The 13,542-nt window shown below is 36.0% G+C and overlaps 1 protein-coding gene and 1 long non-coding RNA gene across 3 annotated transcripts in view; one reads left to right on the top strand and one right to left on the bottom strand.

The window, feature by feature from the left end:
- Window positions 1-13,542, bottom strand: part of DNAH14 (dynein axonemal heavy chain 14) — a 390,346-nt gene that overhangs the window by 313,182 nt on the left and 63,622 nt on the right. Inside the window, exon 11 of the mRNA XM_046678097.1 lies at window positions 12,490-12,619. Coding sequence (XP_046534053.1) covers window positions 12,490-12,619 — 130 coding nt within the window. The remainder of the gene's footprint in view (window positions 1-12,489; window positions 12,620-13,542) is intronic.
- The window catches only part of LOC124248243 (uncharacterized), a 120,705-nt gene that overhangs the window by 102,403 nt on the left and 4,760 nt on the right, over window positions 1-13,542 (top strand). For both annotated transcript variants that reach the window (XR_006890956.1, XR_006890955.1), the window contains one exon: window positions 8,287-8,401. This is a non-coding gene — a long non-coding RNA (uncharacterized LOC124248243). The remainder of the gene's footprint in view (window positions 1-8,286; window positions 8,402-13,542) is intronic.

The following is a 13,542-nucleotide window of genomic DNA, read 5'->3' on the forward strand; positions in this document are numbered from 1 at the left end:
AAATAGAAATAAAACAGCAAGACACCACTTATTCCACATCAGACCAGCAAAAGTTAAAAAGTCATCAAATAGGGAGAAAGGATATGGAGAAATGCACTGGTAACAGGAATGTAACTTCTACTCTTGCTGGAGAGCAAGATGGCAGTATTTTTAAATGACGTGCATATATCCAATGATCCAGCAATCTACTTTCAAATATACATAACAAGGATAAAATTTCACCTAGTCCACAAGAAAACCTGTTAAGAGGCTCTTTATCACAGCTGTGTTAGTGATAGTAAAGACTTAGAAGTAACTTAAGTGTCTGCAGGATAACAGACATATAAAAGTTGATGCATGCAAATATTATGTAACAATCAGAAACAATAAATTATATGTGTGTGTGTTTGTGTGTGTGTGTATACTGTCATAGACTGTGTTCCCTGGGAAGCAGACTCTGAGACAGGCAGGATGTGTATTAAGAAGTGCGTTTGGGGGTAAACACCTATGGAAAGAAAGAAAGAAAGTAGAGTGGGTAGAGGGGAAAGTGAGCTGTGATACAGGCCAACCAACAGTCTCAGTCAACCCTGTGGGGAGCTCTGGAGCTGGAACGGCCCTTCAGAATTGTTCCAAGCTGGACCAAGAGGCCATGCCTTTATAGCCCTGCAACAATTATTCATTGTACATGGACCATCCCAGAAAGGGCACAATCTTGGACAAGTGGGCTGCAGTAGAAGCAACCTCTGAAAAGGCTGACAGCTAAAGGCTATCTGCTGACAGCACTCCCAGCAGCTGTGTAACAAGTCTTTCACTGACGGGGGATTTAGTGGTACAACATCATGAAATCTAGATCTAGATCCACCTATATATGACATGAACCTTAACAACATAATGTTAAATGAAAAAATGTAAAAGCAGGGGCTGGCCCAGTGGCATAGTGGTTGAGTTCAGCATGCTCCACTTTGACGGCCCGGGTTCATGGGTTCGAATCCTGGCACAGACCTACACCACTCATCAAGCCATGCTGTGGCGACAATCCACATAAAAAATAGAGGAAGCTGGGCGCAGATGTTAGCTCAGGGTCACTCTTCCTCAAGCAAAAAGAGGAAGATTGGCAAGAGGTGTTAGCTCAGGGCCAATCTTCCTCACCCCCCTCCAAAAGAATTAGATTCTATCTTTAAAAAAATGTAAAAACAGAACCGCAGCACAATGACATTTATGTAGTTTTTAACATGTATATATCAAAAAATCAATATTTTTTTAAACTTTATTGTAAACTTATGGAAGGCAGATTGAAGAAATATACAAAAACTATATTCCACTGAGTTCTCATAAGGGGAGGAAGGTTGGTTAAAGATGGGGAAAAAGGAGAAAAATAAAATAAAATAAAACAAACAAGAGATCTTGAATGAACTGATGGAAATAGTGTGCCATGAATTAAGAATGATCAATTCAACTCTCCATATATGATCTCCTCAAAAATAAATTTTAAAAAATTATAATAAAAGAACAGGCAAAAGAGTACATAAAAAGTTAGCACACGGTAAAGATACATTCTAATCAGTCGGAAAAGGATAGAGTATTCAATAAAATGTGTTAGTACATTTGGGGAAAATTAATTTATCTATCTCACAATACATATACCAAAATAAATATTAGATTAAATAATTATTTAAATGTAGAGAATAAAACCATAAAGTTATGGAAAAACTAATTGAATATTTGTATTATTTTAGTATGGGAAATTCTTTTCCAAATATGATACCAAAGGCAGAGACTATAAAGGAAACAGCTGATAGTTTTTTTTTTAAGACACTATTTTTTTAGAGGAGTTTTAGGTTCACATCAAAGCTGAGTAGAAGGTGGGGTGGAGCAAAATGGGAGGGTGAGCTGACCCGGGACTCTCTCCCCTCCAAACTACAACAAAGGATTGGAAAAACTGAATTTCAGCAAATAAACCTAATGCCAAGACGTCAGAGACCTACAGTACCAAAAAGACGGAGAATGGAGACCTTGCAGCAGGCCTCGGAGGAGCTGGAACAGGGTAGGAGAGAACTTCGCTCCCTCCCCTAGAGACCGAGATCGCTGTCGGGGGTGCGGGAAGGAGCAGGAGAGGGGCCGCGCTACCGGGGGATCATCCAGGACTCCCACTGCCAGTACAGTGGAAACCCACTGACGGGGGAAAGCTTCCATGTGGGGGGATCCCATAAACCCAGGGTCCCGGGAGACCAGAGGACAGAACTGATCCGAATCCAGATAGGCGCACGAGAAAAACCACCCCTCCCCCCAGAAAACCACGCTGGGTGTGGCCATCTTGCCCAAAGGCGGAGAGCTCAGAACACACAGCTCTCGACCCTCATCTAGTGGCGACAGGCTCTAACTGCAACTGAATTCTACCACCATGCGAAAAAACCACTCCTCTACCGTCAAGCAATTTATAAAAGCTCCAGACCAGAAGGAAAACAATAAAAACAGAGAATTAAGTCCTGAGGACTTGGAAATAGGTAAACTAAGTGAAAATGAGTTCAGAGCAGCTATAATCAAAAAAGTCAATGGGGTAGAGAGAAAGATACAGAAACAAGCCAACGAGTTCTGGAGTTACTTCACAAAAGAGATTGAAATTATAAAGAAGAATCAAACAGAAATACTAGAGATGAAAAACACAATGGACCAGATAAAACAGAAGACGGATACCCTGCATGCCCGTGTAGACACCATAGAAGAGAAAATTAGCATAATCGAAGTTAGACAGGCTGAATGGCTCCAGACAGAGGAAGAAAGAGAACTAAGAATTTAAAAAAATGAGGAAAATCTCTGAGAGATAGCAGATTCAATGAGGAGGAAGAATTTAAGGATCATAGGAATTCCTGAGAACGTGGAAAAGGAAAATGGAGTAGAAAGTGTGCTTAATGAAATTATAGAAGAGCACTTCCCAAATCTAGGGATTGAGGGAGCAATGTGTGTAGAGGAAGCTTTCAGATCTCCTAGATTTGTCAATGTAAAAAGACCTACTGCAGGGCATATAGTAGTAAAAATGGCAAAAATGAATGACAAAGAAAGAATACTCAGGGCAGCAAGACAGCAGAAAATAACCTACAAAGGAACTCCTATCAGACTTTCAGCGGATCTCTCTACAGAAACCTTACAACCTAGGAGAGAATGGAGTGACATATTCAAAACTTTAAAAGATAAAAATCTTCATCCAAGAATATTCCATCCAGCAAAAATATCCTTCAGATATGAGGGAGAAATTAAATCTTTTCCAGACAAACAAAAGTTAAGGGAATTTGTAACTAAAAGTCCTCCACTACAAGAAATCCTCAGGAAGGCTCTCATACCTGAAAAAAGGGAGAAAGGGGTCACAAACCACAGAGTAGGGAGACAGACGGATAGAACCAGAATAGGATAGCAAATATTCAGCTATAGCATTAGGATAAAGGGAAGGATACTACCAAAGCAAAGACGATCTTATCACTCTAACTACAAACTCATAACAGAAGTTGGAATAAGAAGTGAAAATAATAATTTAGGAGGGGAAGAGCAAAGGGACTAAATTAGTCTAGGCCAAGTAAGTAAGAGACCACCAGAGAACAGACTATCTTATACACGAGATTCTAAATACAAACTTAACGTTAGAGACTAAACTAAACAACAGAACAAAGATACAAAACATAAATAAGCAAAAATCTAAGAAACCCAGCATAGGAAATTGCAGTATCAAATGGGTAGGATGAAGCACACAGGAAGAGAAAGCAGGAAAGCCAGATAATGAGCAACAGATTGACAGCTTTAAGTCCACATGACTCAATAATCACTTCAATGTAAACGGATTGAAATCTCCAATAAAAAGACACGGAGTGGCAAAATGGACTAAAGAACAAGATCCAACAATTTGTTGCCTTCAGGAAACACACCTCAGCCCCAAGGACAAACACAGGCTCAGAGTGAAGGGGTGGAGGACAATACTTCAAGCTAATAGCAAGCAAGAAAAGCAGGTGTTGCAATTCTTATATCACACAAAGTGGATTTCAAAATAAGACAGGTAAAGAGAGACACAGAGGGACAATATATAATGATCAAAGGGACACTTCATCAAGAAGAAATAATGCTTATAAATATCTATGCAGCCAACACAGGAGCACCAAGCTTCACAAAGCAACTATTAACAGACCTAAAGGAAGATATTAAAAACAACACAATAATAGTAGGGGACCTCAACACCCTACTCACATCAATGGACAGATCATCCAGACAGAAAATCAACAAGGAAATAGTGGAGCTAAAGGAAAAACTAAAACAATTGGACTTAATAGACACATATAGATCACTTCATCCTAAAAAAGCAGAATACACATTCTTCTCAAGTGCACATGGAACATTCTCGAAGATAGACCATATGTTGGGGAACAAGGCAAGCCTCTACAAATTTAAAACATTGAAATAATAACAAGCATCTTCTCCAATCATAATGCTGTAAGGCTAGAAATTAATTACAAGAAAAAGCTGAGAAAGGCACAAAGATGTGGAGACTAAACAATACACTACTAAACAAGCAATGGATCATTGAAGAAATTAAAGAAGAAATCAAAAAATACCTGGAAACAAATGAAAATGATAGCATGCCATACCACCTCATATGGGACACAGCAAAAGCTGTATTAAGAGAAAAATTCATCGCAATACAGGCACATCTTAACAAACAAGAAAAATCCCAAATAAGCAATCTTAAACTACACCTAAATGAACTAGAGAAAAAAGAAAAAATAAATCCCAAAGTCAGCAGAAGGAGAGAAATAATAAAAATCAGAGCAGAAATAAATACTATTGAAACGAAAAAGGCAGTAGAAAGGATCAATGAAACAAAGGCTGTTTTTTTTAGAAGATAAATAAAATTGATAAACCCCTAGCCAGATTTACAAAGAAAAGAAGGGAGAAAGCTCAAATAAACAAAATCAGAAATGAAAGAGGAGAAATAACAACAGACTCTGCAGAAATACAACAGATTATAAGAGGATACTACGAAAAACTATATGCCGACGGAATGGATAACCTAGAGGAAATGGATAAATTCTTCGACTCCTACAATCTCCCAAAGCTCACTCAAGAACAAGCAGACAATTTGAACAGACCAATCACAAGGAAAGAGATTGAAACAGTAATCAAAAACATCCCAAAGAATAAAACCCCAGGACCAGATAGTTTTCCTGGGGAATTCTACCAAACTTTCAGAGAGGATTTAAGACCTATCCTTTTCAAGCTATTCCAAAAAATTAGGGAGGATGGAACACTTCCTAACACATTGTATGAGGCCAACATCACGCTGATACCAAAGCCAGACAAGGATGCCACGAAAAAAGAGAACTACAGGCCAATATCACTGATGAACATAGATGCAAACATTCTAAACAAAATTTTGGCCACCAGAATTCAGCAATTCATCAAAAGGATCATACATCATGATCAGGTGGGATTCATACCAGGGACACAGGGATGGTTCAACATCCACAAATCAATTAACGTGATACACCACATCAACAAACTGAGGAATAAAAACCACATGATCATCTCAATAGATGCAGAGAAAGCATTTGACAAGATCCAACAGCCGTTTATGATAAAAACTCTGAACAAAATGGGCATAGAAGGGAACGACCTCAACATAATAAAGACCATATATGACAAACCCACAGCCAACATCATACTCAATGGGCAAAACCTGAGCGCCATCCCCCTGAAAACAGGAATGAGACAAGGATGCCCTCTATCACCACTCTTATTTAACATAGTACTGGAGGTCCTGGCCAGAGCAATCAGGCAAGAAAAAGGAATAAAAGGAATCCAAATAGGGAGGGAAGAAGTGAAACTCTCGCTGTTTGCAGACGACACCCCAAAGAATCCATTGGAAAACTTAGAAGTAATCAACAACTACAGCAAAGTTGCAGGGTATAAAATCAATTTGCATAAATCAGTAGCATTTCTATATTCTAATAACGAACTAACAGAAAAAGAACTCAAGGACACAATACCATTCACAATTGCAACAAAAAGAATAAAATACCTTGGGGTAAATTTAACTAAGGAAGTGAAGCACCTATATAATGAAAATTACAAGGCCTTTCTGAGAGAATTGGATGACGACATAAGGAGATGGAAAGACATTCCATGTACATGGATTGGGAGAATAAACATAGTTAAAATGTCCATTCTACCTAAAGCAATCTACAGATTCAACGCCATCCCAATCAGAATCCCAATGACATTCTTTACAGAATTAGAACAAAGAATCCTAAAATTCATATGGGACAACAAAAGACCCAGAATTGCTAAAGCAATCCTGAGAAAAAAGAACAAAATGGGAGGCATCACAATCCCTGACTTCAAAACATACTACAAAGCTACAGTAATCAAAACAGCATGGTACTGGTACAAAAACACGTGCACAGTTCAATGGAACAGAATTGAAAGCCAAGAAATAAAACCACACATCTTTGGACAGCTTATCTTCAACAAAGGAGCTGAGGGCATACAATGGAGAAAAGAAAGTCTTTTCAACAAATGGTGCTGGGAAAACTGGAAAGCCACATGTAAAAGAATGAAAATTGACCATTCTTTTTCACCATTCACCAAAATAAACTCAAAATGGATTAAAGACCTAAAGGTGAGACCTGAAACCATAAGGCTTCTGGAATAAAACGTAGGCAGTACACTCTTTGACATCAGTATTAAAAGGACCTTTTCGGACACCATGTCTTCTCAGAGAAGGGAAATAATAGAAAGAATAAACAAATGGGACTTCATCAGACTAAAGAGCTTCTTCAAGGCAAATGAAAACAGGATTGAAACAAAAAAACAACCCACTAACTGGGAAAAAATATTTGCAAGTCATATATCTGACAAAGGCTTAATATCCATAATATATAAAGAACTCTCACAACTCAACAACAAAAAATCAAACAACCCGATCAAAAAATGGGCTGGAGACATGAACAGACATTTCTCCAAAGAAGATATACGGATGGCCAATAGGCACATGAAAAGATGCTCATCATCGCTGATCATCAGGGAAATGCAAATCAAAACTATGCTAAGATATCACCTTATTAGAATGACAAAAATATCTAAAACTAATAGTAACAAATGTTGGAGAGGTTGTGGAGAAAAAGGAGCCCTCATACACTGCTGGTGGGAATGCAAACTGGTGCAGCCACTATGGAAAACAGTATGGAGATTTCTCAAAAAATTAAAAATAGAACTATCATATGATCCAGCCATTCCAGTACTGGGTATCTATCCAAAGAGCTTGAAGTCAGCAATTCCAAAAGTCCTATGCACCCCAATGTTCATTGCAGCATTATTTACAACAGCCAAGACATGGAAGCAACCTAAGTGCCCATCAACAGATGAATGAATAAAGAAGATGTGGTATATATATATACAATGGAATACTACTCAGCTGCAAAACAGAACAAAATCATTCCATTTGCAATAACATGGACGGACCTTGAGGGAATTATGTTAAGTGAAATAAGCCAGTTAGAGAAGGATAATCTCTGTATGACTCCACTCATATAAGAAATTTAAAAATGTGGACAAAGAGAACAGATTAGTGGCTACCAGGGGAAAGGTGGGGTGGGGGATGGGCACAAAGGGTGAAGTGGTGCACCTACAACACGAATGACAAACATTAATGAACAACTGAAATTTCACAAGATTGTAACCTATCATTAACTCAATAAAAAAATAAACTGAGTAGAAGGTATAGAGATTTCCCATATATTTCCTGCCCCGGCACCTCCCCATTATCAACATCCCCCATCAGAGTGATATATTCGTTAAAACTGATGAACCTACAATGACACATCATAATCATCCAAAGCCCATATATTTTACATTAGGGTTCACTTTGATGTTGTACGTTCTATGGGTTGGACAAATGTATAATGACATGTATCCACCATTATAGTATTGTATGTATTTTCACTGTCCTAAAAATCCTCTGTCCTTCACCTATTCACCCTTTCCTCTCTCCCAACCCCAGGCAACCACTGATCTTTATACTGTCTCCATAGTTTTGCCTTTTCCAGAAAATTGGAATCATAAGAGTACATAGTATGGATACGCATATAATTGGAATCATACTATATATAGCCTTTTTATTGGCTTCTTCCATTTAGGAACATTCATTTAAGATCCTCCATGTCTCATCATGGCTTGATAGTTCATTTCTTTTTAGCACTGAATAATATTCCATTGTCTGCAGGTACTACAGTTTATTTATCCATTCACCCACATCTTGGTTGCTTCCAGGTTTCAGCAATTATGGATAAAGCTGTTATGGACTTCCATGTGTAGGTTTTTCTGTGGACATAAGTTTGCAATTCCTTTGGGTAAATACCAAGAAGCACAATTGCTGGATCTTACGGTAAGAGTATGTTTATTTTTGTAAGAAGCCACCAAACTGTCTTCCAAAGTGGCTGTACAATTTGCATTCCCATCAGCAATGAATGAGAGTTCTTGTTGCTCCACATCCTCGTCAGCGTATGGTGTTGTCAGTGTTCTGGATTTTGGCTGTTCTAACACATGTGTAGTGGTATCTCATTGTTGTTTTAATTTGCATTTCCCTTATGACGTATGATGTGGATCATATTTTCAGATGCATATTTTCCACCTGTATATTTTCTTTGGTGAGTTATCTGTTAAGATCTTTGGCTCATTTTTAAATTGGTTTGTTTGTTATCTTATTGTTGATTTTTAAGAGTTCTTTGTAGATTTTAAATAAGAGTCCTTTATCAGATGTGTCTTTTGCAAATATTTTCTGCCAGGCCGTGGCTTGTCTTCTCATTCTCTTGACAATGCCTTTTGCAGAGAAGAGGTTTTTAATTTTAATGAAGTAATCAATTCTTTCATAGCTCAGGCCTTTGGCTATTTTATCTAAAAAGTCATTGCCATACCTGAGGTCATTTAGGTTTTCTTCTATGTTACCTTCTAGTAATTTTTATAATTTTACATTTTACATTTAGGTCTATGATCCATTTTGAGTTAAATTTTGTGAAGGGTGTAAGGTCTGTGTCTAGATTCATTTTTTTGCATGTGGATGTCCCGTTATCCCACCACCATTTGTTGAAAAGACTATCTTTGCTCCATTGTATTGCCTTTGTTCCTTTCTCAAACATCAGTTGACCATATTTATGGGGATCTATTTCCAGGTTCTCTATTTTGTTATATTGATGTATTTGCCTATTCTTTTGCTAACACCACACTGTCTTGATTACTGTAGCTTTATATTAAGTCTTAAATTCAGGTGATGTCAGTCCTCCATCTTTGTTCTTCTCCTTTAACATTGTGTTGGCTATTCTGAGTTTTTTGCCTCTCCATATAAACTTTGGAATCAGTTTGTCAATATCAACAAAATAACTTGCTGAGTTTTGATTGGAATTGCATTGAATCTACAGATTAAGTTGGGAAGAACTGACATCTTGACAATATTGAGTCTTCTCATCCATGAACATGGAATATCTCTCCATTTATTTAGTTCTTTGCTATCTTTCATCAGAGTTTTGTAGTTTTTCTCATATAGATCCCATACATATTTTGTTAGATTTATACCTAAGTATTTCATTTTGAGGGTGCTAATGTAATTACGTTTTTAATTTCAAAATCAACTTGCCCATTGATGGTATATAGGAAAGTGACTGAGGTATTAATATTAACTTTGTATCCTACAACTCTCCTTTAATCACTTATTAGTTCCAGGGGATTTCTTGTCAATTCTTTCAGATTTTCTCCATAGACAATCATATCATCTGCAAACAAAGACAGTTTTAATTCTTCCTTCTCAAACTGTATACTTTTTCTTTTCTTGTCTTGTCTTATTGTAATATCTAGTAATTCCAGTACAATGTTAAAAAGCAGTAGTGAGAAAGGACATTCTTACTTTCTTCCTGATCTTAGTGAGAAAGCTTCAAGCTTGTTATCATTAAGCAGGATGTTCACTATAGGGTTTTTTGTAAATATTCTCTATCAAGTTGAGGAAGTTCCCCTCTATTCCTAGTTTACTGAGAGTTTTATCATGAATGGGTGTTACATTTTGTCAGATGATTTTCCTATATCTATTGATATGATCATATGATTTTTCTTCTTTAGCCTGTTGATGTAATGGATTACATTAATTGATTTTCAAATGTTGAACTAGCCTTGCATACCTGGGATAAATCCCACTTAGTACATAATTCTTTCTATACATTGTTGGATTTGATTTGCTAATATTTCATTGAAGATTTTTATATCTATGTTCATGAGAGATATTGATCTGTAGTTTTCTTTTCTTGTAATGTCTTTGTCTGGTTTTGGTATAAGGGGAATGTTGGCCTTGTAGAATAAGTTAGGAAGTATTCCATCTGTTTCTATCCTCTGAAAGAGACTGTAGAGAATTTGCATAATTTCTTCCTTAAATGTTTGGTAGAATTTACCAGTGAACCCATCTGGGCCTGGTGATGATAGGTTTTAACTACATTAAAAAAATCTTCCTCATACTAGAAATACTATTAACAAAATGAAAAACAACACATTAGGATTTATATTTTCAATGTATGACAAATGGTTATGGTCTATATTTTATAAACAGTTTTTGTAATTTGATAAGAAAAAAGAAAACTCCATTAGAAAAATGGGAAAGGACATCAAAAAGTCATAAAAATGAGAAATACAACTGGCTATTAAGCATAAGAAAAATATTCAATAGTATGAGTAATAATATAAGAAAAAATTAAGTCTAGTTAATTCCAGGTTTCGCTATCAATAGGCAACAGCCAGTATAAAAGAGGATACACTTAAAAGGCAGTCTTTAAGAGAACAGAAAGTAGTATAACTTTGTCTGGAGAGACATTCTGTAATGAATATCGATAGCCTTAAAAAGGTCCACAGTGCTAATTTAACATTAATCTTAAGAAAAAAAATTAAAATAGTACATGTTTTTTTATTTTGAAATATTTCTATTCCAATGTGTTCATAAAAGAACTATAGAAGCAACTAAAATAATTCCCTTAGAGTACGTATTGGGGATATAAAGCACTTAGCTAAATCTAACCAAAAAATGTACAAGATTTTCAAGGAAAAAATTATTAAAAACATCAAAAGATATAAAAGAAGACTTAAATGAGTAACACAATCATGGTAGGGAGATTCAATATCATAAAATATTAACTCTCCCGCTACAATTGCCTATATGTTCTAGACAATTTCAATCAAAATCCAAATAGGGTTTGATCCTAAAAGGTACATGGAAGCGAAAATGGCTGAGAATAGCAAAGACAGTCTTAGAGAAGGAGAAGAGTTATTTCAAAGATAAAGCATTAATCCAGTATGGGACTGGCACAGTAATAGGCAAATAGACCAAAAGAACAGAATAAGAGTCTGGAAACAGAAGACACATATATAAGGAAACATAAGACAAATGATAAAGAGCTGCCACTGCAGATCAACAAGGACAGGACATAAATAAATTGTTTGGGCAAGGTTACTCATATAAATGAAAATGGATCATTACCATACACCACGCACAAAAAACATTTCTAGATATATTAAAGATAAAGGTGAAGAAAAAATTAAAACTTTTATAAGAAAATACAGGAGAGTGTAACCATTGGCACTCACAGCTAGAATATACAACTATATACTGGGGGGCTTTGGGGAGAAGAAGGAAAAAAAAAAGAGATTGGCCACAAATGTTGGTGCAGGTGTCAATCTTTAAAAAAAAAAAAAGAAAAGAAAAGAAAATACAGGAGAACATCTTTATGACCTCAGGATGGCAAATACTTTCAAATACTAACAAATGAAAGGACTGATAAATTCTATTACATTGAAATTAAAAATTCATAAACAAAATATATTAAAAAGGGCATAAAAATAACACGTCATTCTAGTAGGAGAATAAAATAATGCCAGAGGGTGGGGGTGGGGTGGACAATTCTTCACAGCAAGAAAAGATTTCCTAATGAAAGTTTCTCTAGGATTCTTTCAAAATTTTTCACAATGGCTTGTGTCATTTTTAAGTTAATAACACAATCAAAAACAGTACTCTGAAGAAATGGCTGCTACTTTAGATAGAGTGGCCTTCCCTAACCATTCTCATGTAAAGTAGCATACAGCATCACTCTGTATGCCCCTATCTTCCTTTGTTTTTCTTCATAGTACTCATCACTTCCTTATCTGTCTACCTTGGGAGAATACAAGCTACAAGAGGTCAGAAAATTTGTTCTGCTCACTGATGTGTTTCAGTGCCAGTTCAGTGCCTGATACATAGTCAGTGCTCAATAATACATGAACAAAGAAATCAAGTGAGATAGTGTAATTACAGCTTTCTACAGAGGAAGCAGGGGTGTGTGTGCATGTGTGTGTGCGTGCATGTGTGCAGTGGGCAAGAAACTGTATTAGTCATAAATCACATTTTCAACTCCAAACATTCATTTTACATTAAAAATCTATATTTATATTTTTCAAAGACAATTTTACCTCATTAATATCAGCTTCCGTCTTTACTTCTGACTTTCGAACAGCAGTAGCAGTTAAGTTTGAATCATTAACAAGTTTGTCACAATCATTTGTTATCTTTCCAGTGAAGGCAAATATGTCCTTGTGTATTCTAGATTAAGGAATGGAAAGAAAACAACACGGTCTTTTTAAACTCTTATATCTCATTAATATCCAGAATACACAAATAATTAGACATTCCTCCAAAGAAGCATACAGATGGCTATTAAGTACATAAAAAGATGCTTAGCATCACTCCTCACTAGGGAAATACAAATCAAGACTACAATGAAATATCACTTCCTACCAATTAGGATGGCCATTATTTTTTTTAAAGAAAAATAATAAATGTTGGTGAGGATTAGAACCTTTGTGCTTTGCTGGTAAGAATTAAAATGGTGCAGCTACTGTAGAAAACACTAGGGAAGTTCCACAAAAAGTTAAAAGTAGAATTACCATATGATCCAGCAATTCCACCTCTATGTATATCAACAAAAGAATTGGAAGCAGGGACTCAAACAGATATTTGCACATTAATCTTCATAGCACTATTATTTATAATAGCAAAAAGGTGAAAACAACCCAAATGTCCATCAGTAGACGAATGGATAAACAAAACGTACATACACACAATGGAATATTAGTGAGCCTTAAAAAGGAAGAAATTCTGATACATGCTGCAACATGGATGAACCTTGAAAACTTTATGCTAAGTGAAATAAGCCAGATACAAAGGACAAATATTGTACAATTTTATTTATATGAGGTACCTAGAATAGGTAAATTCATAGAGACAGAAAGTATAATAGACATTACAAGGGCTTGGGGGTGCACGGGGAATGAGGAGTCATTGTTAAAGGAGTAGTTTCCATTTGGGATGATGAAAAAGTTCTGGAAATGGATATGATGATGGTTGCACAATATTGTGAATATGCTTACTGCCAATGAATTCCACATTTAAAAATTATTTAAATGGTAAATTTTAGGTTATTTATATTTTACTACAATAAAAAAGTCTCATTTAAGTAGGACAGA

The sequence above is a fragment of the Equus quagga genome, chromosome 12, assembly GCF_021613505.1.
Source record: "Equus quagga isolate Etosha38 chromosome 12, UCLA_HA_Equagga_1.0, whole genome shotgun sequence".
Taxonomy (NCBI): Eukaryota; Metazoa; Chordata; class Mammalia; order Perissodactyla; family Equidae; genus Equus; species Equus quagga.